Source organism: Malus sylvestris, chromosome 15, assembly GCF_916048215.2.
Source record: "Malus sylvestris chromosome 15, drMalSylv7.2, whole genome shotgun sequence".
NCBI classification, from domain to species: domain Eukaryota; kingdom Viridiplantae; phylum Streptophyta; class Magnoliopsida; order Rosales; family Rosaceae; genus Malus; species Malus sylvestris.
The window spans coordinates 47,255,293-47,271,988 of NC_062274.1; the positions used below are offsets into that span (position 1 = coordinate 47,255,293).

A 16,696-nucleotide genomic window follows, 5' to 3' on the forward strand; every position below is an offset into this window, starting at 1 on the left:
CCTTAAAAAGAAAAAGAATTGTTTGGTCTTAAAAAGAAAAATAAAAGAAAATATTATATTATAAGAATATAATATAGTATTGTTTTAAAAGATAGATAGTTTAAGGGGTAAAAATAGAAGGACAGTTTAATCTTTTGCTGGAAAAGACATCGTGATCTAGTTGAGTAATCCAAATAGGAAGAGGATACAAGCCAAATCTAGAAATGTCAGTCACAATTACTTCATTTATTTACCAGAAAACCAAAAAAAAAATGTTTTAAAACAGAACAAATAATATAATGTTATCTTAATCATTTATATAATATATTTATTGGACCAAAGCAATAACAATAGGAAGAAGGATTCACAAGATCTTGTTCCTGCATCTCTTTGTCCAACTTTGATAGTGGGTAATTATTTTTTGTTTTTTTTAATTATGTGGGTGGTAGACTTTCACACAAAACTAGGCCTTTTTTTCTACTTTCCCGATTTCCCTGCTGCCTAATTTCTACCAATCATCTCAACTTCTCTGTTTAACCCTCTATCTTATTCTCTTCTGATCCCTCATTCTAACCCTCCATGTCTACTCCGCACATCTTCCTCTATCACTCCCTCTAAGCCACCATGGTAATTCTCCATTTTCAAGCACAACACATCTCACGAACACACACACTCACCCGTCGTTCGTCTCTTCCTAGCTCCACCGCACAATTCCACCACCACCATGGGTCGCGTCCGCACAAAGACAGTGAAGAAATCTTCCCGCTAGGTGATCGAGCGCTACTACTCGCGCATGACCCTAGACTTTCACACCAACAAGAAGATCCTCGAGGAAGTCGCCATCATCCCCTCCAAGTGTCTCTGCAACAAGATTGCCGGATTCTCCACCCACCTCATGAAGCAGATCCAGAAGAGCTCGGTTTGTGGCATTTCCCTGAAGCTGCAGGAGGAGGACCGCAAGCGCCGCATGGACTTTGTCCCCAAGGAGTCCGCCATCAAGATCGACGAGATCTCCGTCGACAAGGAGACCCTCGACATGCTCTCCGCTCTCGGTATGGTGACATGCCTGGTTCAAGCGGGTCAACCCGGAAGCTCAGACTCAAATTTGCATAATATCGTGATATTATCGATAATATCGACGATATTATGACGATAATTAAGGGGATATGTATAAAAATATCGTCATCTAAAAAAAACGATATTATCGGCGAAATATCGCTGATAATATCGATATTTTGTTCATTGCCTGCAAGAAAAGACACCAAAAATCACGTACTGGGTCAACAAACATAAGTACGACGCGCCATACTACCTAGCAGACGACATTTACCCAAGATGGTCATCGTTTGTCAAAACAGTGCCACGTCCGCAAAGTGCAAGGAAAAACACTATGCAAACTGTCAAGAGGGGTGCAGGAAGGATGTTGAGCATTGTTTTGGTATCCTCCAAACTCGCTAGGCGATTGTCAGGGGTGCTGCCAGAATGTTTGATGTAAAGTCGCTTCGATCCATCATGATGACGTGCATTATTCTTCACAACATGATTGTGGAAGATGAGTAGGATTATGATGCCGTTGATGAATATAAGTCAGACACGATAAACAATTCCAGAACACAAATCTATTGTGCTCATGACGCCACCGAAGAACCCGTGCAGCACAAGCCATTTAATTTCATTTAGTGTGTTTGTTTTTATTTGGTGTGTGTTTTTTTAGTTCATTTAATGATTTTTTTATTATTTGGTATGTTTATGTAATTTTATTTGGTGTGTTTATGTCCAAATTAAATAAATAAATTACCAAATTAAATAAATTTACTCTTACTTTAAATAAAGTACTAAATTCAATAAATTGGAAACAACATAAAATACTCAATTCAATAAATAATATATTTTAACCCAAAGTGATTGGAAATTATGGGCTTCGATTACAAAGTGATTGAAAAATTTTGGGCTCGTGAATGGCTCATCATCACCTAACCAATTTGTGGTGCTAGGATGATCTTCTCTTGTCGTGCTAGGACCATCTCCTCTTACTCTCGCTTCTCTTGCACGCCTCCTTCACACCACATCTACTTTCTCCGACTTCTAAAAATATTTAGAACTCGGAAACTTCCCTTCTAAAGGCGTGTTCATAATGTCACGATCTCGTTGAGCCATTCTTTCTTCTCTAACATGTTCCCTTTCTTGCCTAAGTAGCTCTCTTTCTATCTTATCTCTCTCAACAACTACAACTTTTCCCTCTTCTCTAGCCTTATCAGCCTCAAATTTAGCCATTTCCCGCGCCAAAGTCAATTCATCTTGGCGAGCAAGTTCTTCAATGTACTTTGCATAATCATTCTTGGAAGCACTCCCTTTTCTCTTTGAAGCCTTCTTACCTTGAGGCCTAATTGGATAACGGGTTGACCCCGATGCTTGTTCAAGGGGGGGTTTCAGGCACTTCTTCTTTGTCATCTTCATGAATATGCGAGGCATGATCGGGCGTAGAGTGTAGAGGGGTGATGTTCATGAAAACTTCTGGACCAACATGCATAACTTTGAATTTAGGACAATCTTTGACAATATTCCAACATTCCCACCGAGTGAATGATTTGTTTTTGCTTTTGGTTTTGGCATTATACCAAGCTTGTGCTTGAAGCACCTACACAATGAGGGAGAAGAAATCATTATAATCAAAGTAAGTAATGTAAATTTGGGTATAGTACAAACAAATAAATAATATTTTGTTACTTGATCCGCTAAATTTTTCCCACTTCGAAGATTACTACTAGCTTGTGCCAAGGCGTCTCCCCAAGTACTAAACAATTGGCTAAGTAATTTCCAACGACTGGACATTGATTCTTTGGTTCTTTTCCCACCAATTTTCTCAAGAAAATTGGTATGAATAAGGCTTCACATTTCTCGCAACTGCATCTCATTACCCATAATCGGATCATGAGTAACTTCAACCCAGCTAGTACACAACGCAACATCTTCAATAAGTGTCCAATTCGTACCTGCATCAATAGTCATTTTGTTGGAAAAAAATTGGATTGAAACTTTGAGAGAAAGATAGGAATGTGGTTGAAAGTAGTTGAGAAAATATGAAATTGTGGTGTAAGGTAGAAGATAATGAGAATGTATTTATAGAAAAGTAAAATCAAATTTTTTCGGATTTTTATTAATTTTTTACATTTTTTAATTTTTTTAATTTTTTTATTCACCTAATTAATCTCTGCCGTTGGATTAAAAAAAATTGAATTCCAACACTCCAGAACATTTCAGAATTTTAAACTGTTTTTTTTTAATTTACAAAGCCTAATAATATGGATCGTTGACCTCAGATTCAATGGCTGAAATTAAATAAAGTTTTTAAATTTTTTTTACCGTTGGAAATCCAACAGTCCATAAAATATAGCCATTGAAATCCAACGGACGTGGGGAAGCCACGTGGCCTCCCCAACGGTAACATCACAGAGAAAGCACCGTGGGCCCCAGAACTAATTTTGTGTCGAAAGACGCGCGCCCACGTGCGCTTGAAGCACACGTGCCTGATGCTTGTGTCAAGTCGCCTTCGGGCTCTCGGGCTAGCAACTCCTGCCAAGCCTCTCCCTTGGGCCTGCTCAGGCTCCCTCGCCAGCACACGTTGGACCTCCCCACTCAAGCTCTCTGGCCCTGTTTGAGAGCCAATCCATTCGACAACAACCCACAATGGAACTGCTCTTAGGACATTTTACTAGTGGAGTAAAATTTAAGTATCATTATAGGTGTAACTCCTTTTTGAACCAAAAAAACAAGTTTGTTTACTTGAATTCATTTTACGTTATGGTGTATTATGATTGAGGTTTGTAATTTAGGTGTTTCTTTAGTTGTTTTGAGAAATTTGCTGAAACGAAGATTTTACAAATAATTCAAATCCCGAAATTATTCAATTCACATGACGATGATATTTTGTTACTTATGACTACGGTCTAGTGGTATTCCTCTTTACTTGTAAGTGAGAGGTCTTAGGTTAGAATCTCGTAGAAGACGAATTTGATACCAAATTAGGTTACCTATTGTGTTGCTTAGCCGAACTCTCCATCTCGTTAAGTGTAAAATATATCGTTGTACTAAAAAAAAACAACAATAATATTTTGATCAAATTATTAACAACACTCCTCAAAATCTCGAAAATTGATTATTTCAGCGATTGAGCAACAGTAGATTAATTATTTCAACCAATTTCCCAATAGATTTTTGGTGGAGGGGACGCAAATAAGGAGCTTAATCCCTTTATTTTCTCTTAATTACATCCTCAAATTGCATGGACTGTTTGGGTTCTATTTTTCGCATGGCAGGGAGATATATACCTTCACCATTTTCAAGCAATACTCTATTCCGTTTCGAGCTCATTTCTGAGCTGTGCAAGCTGATTTTCAGGCAGGATGGCGGTCACTAAGTGACCTTCATTAGCACGAGCTTTGTCTTTGCCATATTTTGGCCCTGCAGGAAGCACCAAAACACCTCCTTCATCACCAACCCCATCAATGGTGTAGTTTGCGTAAACCGGTTTTTGTCCCTTCAATTCAAGCCCGTAAATCTCCGCCTCTTCCAAATTTACGAATGTTAATTTTGCTCCGTATGCTATGAAGTCCGAGTTCCCGTTGTCCCTTCGCACCACCTCTCTAATTATACCATTCTCTTCTGCCCTCTTGTTCACAATCAGCTCTGCCAATTTCGAGACATCAGCTTTCGCGACGGAGAAATCTGCTTCAACTGTGCTGAACACCATGTCATTGCTCGGAAGTTCAAGTTCCCTTTCACGGGAGTTTTTGGCACAAATTGTTACTATTTGTATCTTCTCTGAGTTTTCCTTTTTAGTTTTGGACAAGGATTTCCATATTACAGCAGAAAGGACTTCAAAAGCTGAGAACTTGGCTGATTGGCTTGGTGGACAAGAAATGCTTGAGAGCAAATGGTCGAGCTTTTTGGCAGAAATATGAAATGTATGCGTCTTCGTCTGGCAGCTGTTGGTTGTCAGCCAGTGATCACCAACTGAATCAACCCTTTTGAGAGAACATGGTGTCCCCGGAATTGAAAGTGTCTGGAGTTGAGACCTTCGCCCAGGTTCTGGCGGGCGGGGAGATTTTGGTGGCGCGTGACCTGCCATGAACTTCCCCCACATGTTGATGAAGTCTGATGCAGAAAATGCATCTCCGAGGACATGCGCCCAGCTTAGCCCCACTGACATCCCTCCACATTTGAACCATGTGAACTGCTTTGAAACAATATGAAAGAAGACCATAGGTAAATAATTTCACCAAGTTCTGATTGTTTGTTCAATAACTTTTTTCATCAACCTCATTTCTCGTCCTACACACCCCAATTTATTTTCGGACTTTGGATTGAGTAAATGAAAGGAAAATCAAGGGACGTAAGGAAACAGGGTGTGCAAAAGGAGAAAAAAGGAAGATGTCTCATTATTTGTTTATTATGTTTTTGTTTCACTTTTTTAATCGGACTTTGTGTGTGTGTGTATTTTATATATATATATATATATACACACACACATATGTATTACCTGTACAAAGACCAAAGGAGAGAAGCCTAGATCAGGACCAAGGACTTGATTATAAGCAAGACCATTAAAAGCAGAAGAGTCCTCAATGGCCATGGCCAACAATTCATCAACGGTTTCCTCACAATGCGCTTCTACAATTCTCACACCGCTATCGTTACACCTGATGAAGGGCCTGCCTGTTTCAGATCTCCGAATCCTCCCGGAGGCGGTGAAGTAGAGTTGCAGCAGTTGGAATATAGGTTTCTTCAAGTCGTATATTGTAAGTCCCTCAACTGCCTCGCTCTTAAATAAGTAGACCCCTTTGATGTAGTGAAGCTTCATGGCCAAGTCCATGTCGGTGAGCTCATGGACCTTGTTTCGATCACTTGTGACCGTAGCAGGTACAACTGACGATAGCCTCGTGCCGGAATTGTTGAGGCAATTGATGTTGGTTGACCCCATTTCTTTAGCTAGAGATCAAACAAAAATGAATGGAGTTTTTGTTGGCTATTTTGGTTTTAGTTTTGTCTTTAATAGATCATCTTCCTACCGTTGGTATATATAGAGAACTGCATCCATGGAACAGGTTCATCGCGGTTATAGAGTTGTTAATGCAATGTCATGTGCAAGTTTCTCGTCACATGACAATGCCTTATTAGACTGTTACATTTTTCTAACGGTGAACTCATATGTATAATATATGTAAATGGGGTGGAGTTCACCCAATTGAAGTCCTCTAGGAATGGGCCATGTGTCCTACTATATATGGTGAACCCCTAGCATACTACCGTTGAATAGGGTAATGCTAAAGAGATAAATTTAGTAAACTAAAATGACATGAAAGTTGATGATCGAATTTTTGTCTACAAATTTAATTTCCCTAGCATTATTCTTATTACTTAAGTGTTGATTAATGTGCTTATTTCTTATTGGTGACACATCATTTAGTTTGCAAATTTAGTCTACAAATTTAGTCTACCTTGTATTACCCCATTGAATAAGTTGGGTACGTATACTAGAAAAACTTGCACAATCCATCCATGAATTGAATTCAGTTTCAACATAAATGGGATCTGTGATACTCTAATTTTGCCACAAGCATTGACGTAAGTTTTAAACCATTAGATTAGTTCTCTTTTTTTGGTTGAGATCTAAATCTAGTATGACATTTAGTTAATATGATTTTGTTGTGCATTTTTTCTTTTGCATGCACTAATTGTAACTTTTAGATTCTCGTCAAAGGCGAAATTGAACAATATTATTATGTTGGCCTTGTATGAGGCTTAATCCACTCCCCTCACCTCTTTAGTGTAGATACTATCATTTGTTAAAAAAAGTTATAACTTTTAGATTAGTTTTGTGTTTTGTAGGTTTGTAACATTATGACTCCTAAACATGGAAAATGAAAAGCAAAAACCACATTGTAAATTTTAGTTTGCTTTTGCATGCACTAATTGTAACTGTTAGTCCTTTAGAACTTTTATTCAAAATAAGGTTTAAAAGGGAAGAGAAGGAAGTTCTATCAAATTTACTAAACAGAATAATTGATCCACATTGTGACAAGTTCATGACCAATGATCAAAGCTCCAATTTGTCTAAAGTTTAGGACCAATGTTCTAATTTTTTTTTAAAAATTTTAAATGCAAGGATATATTTACACTAAGCACTGAAGGATTTGGGATAAACCTAGCAATAGAAATACAATATTAAACTCGTTATCTACAAAAGCTAGATCTAAAATATCTCATTTAAAAGTGAAGAAAAATACGGCTTCTTCTTAGTATTAAGTATCTTCCAAGGTTCTTTTTCCAAAATTTATTCAATCTCAAGACAATACAAAAGAGAGCATTCTATGACGAGAAAAGAGGTGTGAAAATCACCTTCGACTCTCTTGATTCTTTTTTATATTTTGGTTTTTAATTTTTTTTGTCATTTTCTCTGTGTCTTCATCAAAGGAAAAAAAACAGTCCCATCATGCATTAAGTTTCTGATGACACAGGGGCACTGATTCTGATAGAAACCAACAAATTGATCGCAGCGTTAAAATTCGTTGAAAGGATCTGACCCACCCCACCTTTTGGAGCCAACAGACAGCAACCAATATGATACGTGTACACCACTATTCTAACGTTTTGTGCCAAATAATATGATGCACGTGAAGAGAAACTTACGTGTGATGCTGTATTATTAACACACGAGACACCACTATAATGGCGTATTGTTTTAAAAATAGTTTTTGTTGTCCTCAAAATTGGACTCCCCTTGCAATATTTCTGTTGAGTCCCTCAGTCTTTTTGTCTAAAACATTCATTTTTAGGGGTAGAAATGAGACTTTCTGGCCCCGTATAAATTTTGTAATTGATTTTTTTTTTTGAACAAATGATATTATTTGTACGGAATGAGATAGGCTTAGGCTCACAATAGGCTGGCAATAATGTTATTCAAATTCGCTTTTAGCGAGAATCGAATCTAAGACCTCCTCCTTACAAGTGAAGAAGAATATCATTAGACCGTAGTATTAAGTGGCAACTGAAATTTAATTTTTTTTAATCTTCATTTGAAGATCAATCCGACAAATGCATGATAGTTTCAGTCCTATAAATGTATGATAGGACAATGGTTCATCGTGACATGTTACTTACTCAAATCGTTGATCTGTTCCTTATATTTAGATGTATAAACGATCAACGATTCAAATAATTTTATATAGGGATAATTTTCAGATGAATTTTTAAGAAATTGAACATTTCTACTTTTAATTGTAAAATTGTACGATAAAGATATGTTATTCGCATAAGCCAAAAAAGTATTATCCTTAACAATGCCTAAACATTAAAATTATGGTAGATGGGAGAATGGGAGTTGTATGTATTTTCCAGCACTTTAAAAGTTTCAATTGATGTGTCATTAAACCGATTCATCCTTGTCTTGGTAGTGCTGTAGATAACTACATATCATGTATTGGGAGTTATATATTGCTCACAATCTTTGAAGTGTACATATGAAAGCCTTTCTTGTTCGAAATAAATTAGGTCCAGCCTCATATTTTTTTAAAAAAAAAATGATATTATCTATACTAAAAAGAATAGGATAAACTTAGCCTTATAATGGACTAGAAATAATGTGATTCAAATTCACTTTTGGAGAGAATCGAACCTAAAACCTCTCGCTTATTACAAGTGAAGATGAATATCACTAGACCGTAGTATTAAGTGGCAGTCTCAAATTTTAAATATTTTAAATAAGGAAACAAGAATCACATTTTTTTTCTCCCTTACACACCCATAATTCATTATGTTTGTCGGTTCTGTTTGAAGCATTTAATTTTTTAGTTAGAAATGAAGAGAAGTATGTAAGATGACGAAAATGACATGGTTCTGTTTGAGGTATTTAATTTGATAGTTTGAAATGAAGGGAAGTATGTAAGATGACGAAAATGACATGTGTTTATCATTTTTCTTTAAATAAAAGACATACTATAAAATGGATGAATTATTGTTAATACAATGGTATAACCGAGATTTTCTTTTCTATCTAAAATAATAAGTTTGAAATGTTTTGTGCAATGTCATCAAATACGTAATGTGAAAAATCTTTATTGCAGATCGAGAACTGTATGCTCATGAGATTGCCTTTTTTTTTTTTTTTTTGGATTCTTTTGATATAGGTGCAATTGAATTAAAAATTGAATCTATTTTAAAAATCAAAAGTCATTAAAAATTAAATATATATCAAAAGATAGGTTATAAAATTGGACATCTTTCAAATTTTCTTCTTTTTTTTTTCAAACAAAAACCCTAGCACTGTAAGTCTTAGCCACCAGTCCCTTGTTTTGGCTTGGGGCCGGCGATAGCCTCTCCTTCGTCCTCTTAGCGCCTCCCTATTAGAGATTTCAATAATAAAGATATAAATTATTATTATTATATTATATATATATATATATATATATATTGGTGCAGTGCACCAGCAATGTTTGACAGATGATGGGATTGGGTCATTGACCCAACAATCACACCCTTTGTTAATAAACGCTGCACCTTTCTGTGTTTTGGCGAAAAGGTGTGATGTAACCGAATGCATTTTTGCATCAGACAAACATTGCTGCAATGTTCAGTTGTATCTCATGATGAGAGGATACACCCAAAACCAAAGGATATGTCTAAATGTGCAATTCTCTATATATATATTGGTAATATTAGTAGAAGAGATTCATTAATTCAGAAATTAGTTATCTACATAATTTCTTTGTTCTCTTTTCTCTCAATATCACATTCATACAATTTCTTTTTAGTTATTTCTAAGGGAATATAATTCGGTTTTGCTAATCGAATATTCCATACTTTGTTGTATCTTGGAAGTGATTTGCCAAGAACCCTTTAGCAAACTCATTCGAGTGGGGGCAAATAACACTTTAAGGAAACGATTCAAGTCGTACCTCAAAGTCATTATTCGGATTATTCTCCATAATTCTACATTTACTCTAACAATCTTAAAGTGTTATTTTCATCATGGATAACAAATCTGATAACATGGCTTTGAAGATTATCAATCAAGATGTCTACAAGTTAGACAAATTTGATGGATCAAATTTCACCCGATGGAAGGACAAGATGCGTTTCATGCTTACTGTTCTAAATATCATATATGTGTTGGACCCGAAATTGGAGCCTATTCGTGAACCAAGTGACAAAGACTCGGACAATATAGTTGCCGATCGAAAGAAGCGTGAAGAAGATGAATTGGTATGTCGATGACACATCTTGGGCACATTATCTGATCATTTATATGACCTGTATGCACACATTCAATCTCCAAAGGAAATTTGGGAAGCACTTGAACACAAGTACACAACGGAAAAAAGAGGTACCGATAAATTTTTAATGTTCAAATATTATGAATTCACTATGTTTGATAACAAACTCATCCTAGACCAAGTTCATGAATTATTAGTCTTGGTCTCAAAGCTTCGTGAACTTAAAATAGTTATTCCATATCCTATGATAGTTGGGGCTATTATGGCAAAATTACGCCAAACATGTAATAACTATAGAAAGAAACTTCTACACATGGTGGAAGATATTAGTTTGGAGAATTTGCAAAAGGGTATTCAAATTGAAGAGGAAACTCGAAATCGTGATAAGAATTTTGCAAATCAAGATTTCTCTAAAGTTCACATTGTCGAAGGAAACAAATATAAAAAGAACTTCAAAGTCAAAATTGACAAAGGGAAGTTTAAGAAGACCAATTCCAACAACAATCAAAAGAATGCAAATGGTGTATGTTACCATTGTGGAAAGAAAGGTCATTACATTCGTGATTGTAGACACAGAAAAGCAAGTGAGGAATATGCCAATAAGACCAATAACGCAAATATGGTGGATTTTTACAATTGCCGGAGGAGCAATTTCTTGGGCTTCGAAAAAGCAAACATGTATAGCACATTCAACTATGGAATCTGAATTTATAGCATTAGCAGCAGCAGGTAAAGAAGCGGAATGGATTAGAAATTTGTTATTGGAAATAGAGTTGTGGCCATAACCAATGCCATCCATTTCTTTATACTGTGATAGTGAAGCTACTTTGTTTAGAGCATACAATAAGGTATACAATGGAAAGTCTAGACATATTAGCTTGAGACATGAATATGTCAAGCAATTAATAACTGATGGAGTTATTAATATTGTTTATGTTAAATCAAGTAATAACTTGGCGGATCCGTTAACAAAAGCACTTTCAAGAGCTTTGGTAGTTAGTACATCTAGTGGAATGGGGCTAAAACCCTTTACTGAAAATTAGCCACCAATAATGGTAACCCGACTTTGCCTAGAACATCACTAGTTTAAAACTTTAATGGGTAATAACAAGTTATTGTTAAGTGGTTGTGAACGCACTAAAAATTATTATATAGCTCATTCCAGGATGATCAGTACAAGACTGCTACGTTTAGGAGGATGAGTTTTATCTCTTAATGAGGTTATTTGTAGTTATGTCTATAGTAGCAGGGACATGGAAAGGAACCTCACCTATATGAACATAAGAAGTGGTGCCGCTTCTACCAAGAGTTGGGTTTTCTCTTGTAAATGTTTATGAAATCAGGATGAAGCACAATGCCATAATAGTGCTTAATTGGTTCAGAAATTTCTTTAAGGAAATAAGACATAGTCATGTGTGTGGTGATTCCGGTTTTAACATAAGAATAGGTGGTTTAAACTTAGGTCACCATCGCATTCGTTATAACTTTGAATCACTTACACTAATTAAAGGTTTAATTCGAAAGACACCTTTATTGTATGCATGATTATATCGGTATGCTTGTGATAATTATAAAGAGAGAATTATTGTAATATCATTTATTATATATTATTGAAATTGGGAAGGATTGTTAGAGATTTCAATAATAAAGATATAAATTATTATTATTATATTATATTATATATATATATATATATATATATATATATATATATATATATATTGGTGCAGTGCACCAGCAATGTTTGACAGATGATGGGATTGGGTCATTGACCCAACAATCACACCATTTGTTAATAAACGCTGCACCTTTATGTGTTTTGGCGAAAAGGTGTGATGTAACCGAATGCATTTTTGCATCAAACAAACATTGCTGCAATGTTCAGTTGTATCTCATGATGAGAGGATACACCCAAAACCAAAGGATATGTCTAAATGTGCAATTCTCTCTATATATATTGGTAATATTAGTAGAAGAGATTCATTAATTCAAAAATTAGTTATCTACATAATTTCTTTGTTCTCTTTTCTCTCAATATCACATTCATACAATTTCTTTTTAGTTATTTCTAAGGGAATATAATTCGGTTTTGCTAATCGAATATTCCATACTTTGTTGTATCCTGGAAGTGATTTGTCAAGAACCCTTTAGTAAACTCATTCGAGTGGGGGCAAATAACACTTTAAGGAAACGATTCAAGTCGTACCTCAAAGTCATTATTCGGATTATTCTCCATAATTCTACATTTACTCTAACACTCCCTCTCCTCCTAACCTCTCCGCTTCTCTAGCCTCTCCACTCCCCGCCTCCCATCCCTTCCTTTTCCCCCACCACTCCTCCGCGACGCTCCCTTTCTTTTCCCCTCTCTCTCTAGATTTTGGTGCCGCATAGCACCTCTTCTCTACCACCATTTTATGGGCAGCCAATTTTCACGACTTTGATGCAAACCCCCTCCCCCTCCCCCAAATCCGAGATTTACTACCTCACATGGTCTATTCCCTTGATTTAGGCAAGATTTGCGGCTCCCCTTGACTGATACGTGGCGGCACCGGCTTCCCTGACTAGATCTGTGGCTGTCTTGCTTTGCTTTGCTCACGGTTGTGGCAGATCTCACTAGAAGCGGTAAAGTTGCGTGTTGAGAAGTGCTAATCGTTGGAGACGAGCCAGCTGGAGGATTTCATTTCTCGGATTAGTGTAGGTCAATATAGGTTTGTTTACACCTCATCCAGTGGGTAATGTCTCGCCTAGCCAGTGATATGGCCGCAAGTGTCAGCGGTGGTTTTAATGTGGCCTCGCTTGATAGCGATAGTTTGGTGTTGTCTTACTTGTGTGGCGGTGATATTACGTGTGTTCTGGTATAAGTCTATTCCGTCTGCTGTCTTTGTGGCAGATTTGTAACGGAATGCTTATGCTAGTGTGTTCACTTGTGTAGCCAATTTAGGGGCTTATCATTTTTACTTGTTTGTGCAAATTACCTCCAAATCAAATATTTAGGGGGTGTATTCAATTGGGATTTTAATTCTTTTAATGAATCTAGAGGTATTCAATCAGGATTTTAAGGGATTCTCTGAAATTCTAGGTGTATTCAATTAGAATTTTAAAATAGTTTATTAAAATCCTTAGAAATCCAGGTGTATTCAATTAAGATTTTAAAGAAGTTTATAACATTCCAGGTGTATTCAATTAGAAATTGATTTTAAAGAATTTGAGAAAGTTGAGGAATTAGAGGGAATTGGACAGATTTCATAGTGTAGTTTAAGTATCCACAAATCTCACCTCTTCCCATGAGATTTCGAGGGAATTGAATCAAAATTTTATATGGAATCTCTACAAATCAATTAAACTCCATAAAAATCCATGGATTTATAAATCCATTAAAATCTCTCACATTCTCAATTGAATACACCCCCCTTAGTCATTGAAGACTACTCATGTGACAACCTTTGTAACTGTTACTATTGGTAATGAAAACCGCTATCATTTTTTGTCAAAAAAAAATTGCAAATTAAAATCTAGCTACCCCTAACCCCCAACTAATGTGACATTTTATGCTCCAAATCAAAAAAAAATATTGAAAGTTGTGGATTGCCATGGTGGTTAGAGGTTTTTTGTTCGAATCATACCTTTCTCTTTGTATAGATTAGTGTATATTATCTCTTGTAATAGGAATCATAAGTATTGGATCAAGGACAATTTAAGCTATGTTGTGAAACATAAATAGTGATTGTCCTTATTCCACGTATAGTAGTAAATCATCATAAACAATCACATTAACGTAGAGAAGCGTTTTGGGTTAACATTAATGTATTTGATGCCTTATATAAAGATGGCCTAATGATAATGGAAGACACTTGAGTTCTTCTTCACTTTCTCTCTTGTCTCTCTTTCTATTCTCTCGTATTTCATACTTTATTTCCAACACGTTACAAGCGCGAATGTTATCTCAAATTTTGTTTTAGATTTCAAAGCGAGAGTGGAGATAAGAGAATGGCACTACAAGATCAACTAGTGCAGAAAAGCAACTATGCTTTGGCGATTCATTATCTATTTTCCTTTCTTAAAACTTTTGTAGTGATAGTATATACTTTTTTTTTGTAAGTCGAGCGATAACGTTAGTAAGTTAGATGTTAGATAGCATTTGTAATAATAATATTAGTTATATATTTTTATCCTCTGTCATGTTTCTACTAATAATATATAACTTTGCTGCATATTTACTATTGAAGTGATTAGCCCCTCTATTATTGCCTAACAGATCTTGAATTTTATCCATTTATTTTTATATAGACCTTTTCACATGGCAAATACTTAACTAATTATACTCTGAATATGTATTCTTTTAAGAAAAATTAATGAAAAATAACTTGAAAACTTTGAGTTTTAATAAAAAAAAAAAAAAAACTATGCAATAACTTTATTTAATGGTTAATAGAAAACCCAAACAAGTTCAATTAAAATGACCCAACCAGAATAACATACTAATTTCTCCATTTTGCCCCCGACGTTTTCAGGTTATATTAGTTTTGTTTTCCGTTAGTTTAGTCATGCGGAAGAACACAGTTAAATCGCTTGTGCGTTTGTTCGCAAAATTTGATATCGTTAATAAAAATGGCAGAGTTGTACGCCCATGGATTTGCTTATCGTTAATTCCCATGGATTTGATATCGCAAAACTTAGGCCTTTATAACGTTTTTAGGGGGTGGCGCTCGTTTGGTGCATGTGGTGGTGTATACCAGAGTTTTTCTTGTCCGTGAGATCCCACCGGAGTGCCTTCGGTTTGGGAGATGATGGCAAATCCAAGACGACAAGAAGACGACAAAGATGAAGCATCAGAAGATGGTGGGATCCAAGTTTTGGGTGCTGGTTTGATTTTGGTTGGTCACGGTGATTTTAATGGTGATGCAATGCGGCGGTGATGAGGTTGAGGTGAAGAGCAGCGGCGGCTGCTCTGTTATGGCACTGGCAGACCAGACGGAGAAGAAGAAGACTACCCGTTTAAGCAAAACGGTGAGCTTTGATTTGGGTTTAAAAAATGGAATTTTAACGAAAAGCTCTCGGTACTATTCATTTTAACGAAAAATCACATTTTTACACTAAAAGTTCAATCCTAGTACTATTCACTTTACCCTTTAAAACTCAAAGCTTTCAAATCATTTTCATTAATTTTCTTTTTAAAAACATCATCCTAGCTACGTGGGAGGCTGAAAGCCTCACCATTTATTATTTAAAAAAACAAAAACAAAAAAAACCGCGTGGTGTACTTTATGCGGTCCACTTTATCAGTTCTAATTATAACTCCCACTCCCTAATTAAGTATTTGCTTTATCACATTCTAATTTTGTATCTTTTCTCCTCCACCTCTTAATCCCCTCATTTCCAAAATTCAAGTAAGTGTTGTATTTTAGTTTAAATTAATAATATTAAATATTAAATTCATAATATATTTTTGTTTTTGATAATTTATTATGATTTTTTAATAGTATTTGCATGTTCTTGTGAATACTTTTAGCCTTATTAATTAATATGGTTTTATTTTTTATTTTTTGGATTAACTGATATGTGTAGAAAACATTTTTTTGCCATGAGTACCATTAAGAGTTTACTTCACAATAAAATGACAATCAATGGTCAAATGATACCTTAATTGTTTACATTGAGAAATATGTTATTTCTGCTTTTATATTGGGACCACCCCATGTTAAAATCATGGATCTGTCACTGGTCGTTGTCATCATGCTGTCAAAGGCACTACTACTGGAATTTGAAGTCACCATTTCAAGTGGGGTTCACGTGCCTTCGCTCTAATATAAATTTTTAAAGATATTAAAAACTAAATAAAACTAAAATTGAATATTTATAAAGTATTTGTTAAACATAAGTCCAAAATTTGATTACATATTCTTGTTTGTCATTTGGGGAGTAATCGTGTATTATTTATGGAACTTCTAAAAGTTAAACATAAATCATTCACATTATTTCTGGAAATGAACAATGTTTGTACCATACTTGACCAATTCTGAAACTACCGAGCACCAGTCAATATTATACCGTCAAGGACCCAGAAGAGTTTCTCCCCAACCAGAAGGCCAATCACAGCGCGACGCGTGTCGACATCAGAAGCCAATCATAGCGCGACACGTGTCAACATCGGAAGCCAATCACAACACGACACGTGTTAATGTCAGAACAATGCTAGAAACTCTCTTCTATAAAAGAAGATCATTCTCCCACAATATTTCCGAATGTCATTGGTACTAAATCATTCACTAGTACTCACTAAAGGAAAGCTTGAACCTATGTACTTGTGTAAACCCTTCACAATTAATGAGAACTCCTCTACTCCGTGGACGTAGCCAATCTGGGTGAACCATGTACATCTTGTGTTTGTTTCCCTGTCTCTATCCATTTACATACTTATCCACACTAGTGACCGGAGCAATCTAGCG

At 35.6% G+C, this 16,696-nt stretch overlaps 1 protein-coding gene and 1 pseudogene across 2 annotated transcripts; one reads left to right on the top strand and one right to left on the bottom strand.

Annotated features, from left to right (window-relative positions):
- Positions 1–436: 436 nt before the first annotated feature.
- Positions 437–1,830, top strand: LOC126603169 (40S ribosomal protein S17-3-like; annotated as a pseudogene).
- Positions 1,831–4,113: 2,283 nt separating this feature from the next.
- LOC126603164 (protein ECERIFERUM 2-like) lies at positions 4,114–6,140 on the bottom strand. 2 transcript variants are annotated; one of them, XM_050269923.1, is made up of 2 exons: positions 5,519–6,140; positions 4,114–5,215 (listed from the first exon to the last, which is right to left on the bottom strand). In XM_050269923.1, the coding sequence occupies exons 1-2, from the start codon at positions 5,957–5,959 to the stop codon at positions 4,331–4,333; spliced, it is 1,326 nt and encodes a 441-aa protein (XP_050125880.1). In that variant the 5' UTR covers positions 5,960–6,140; the 3' UTR covers positions 4,114–4,330. The 2 variants fall into 2 exon arrangements, with proteins under 2 accessions (XP_050125880.1, XP_050125881.1); XM_050269924.1 differs by having other exon boundaries at positions 4,114–5,212; positions 5,519–6,137.
- Positions 6,141–16,696: the final 10,556 nt, after the last annotated feature.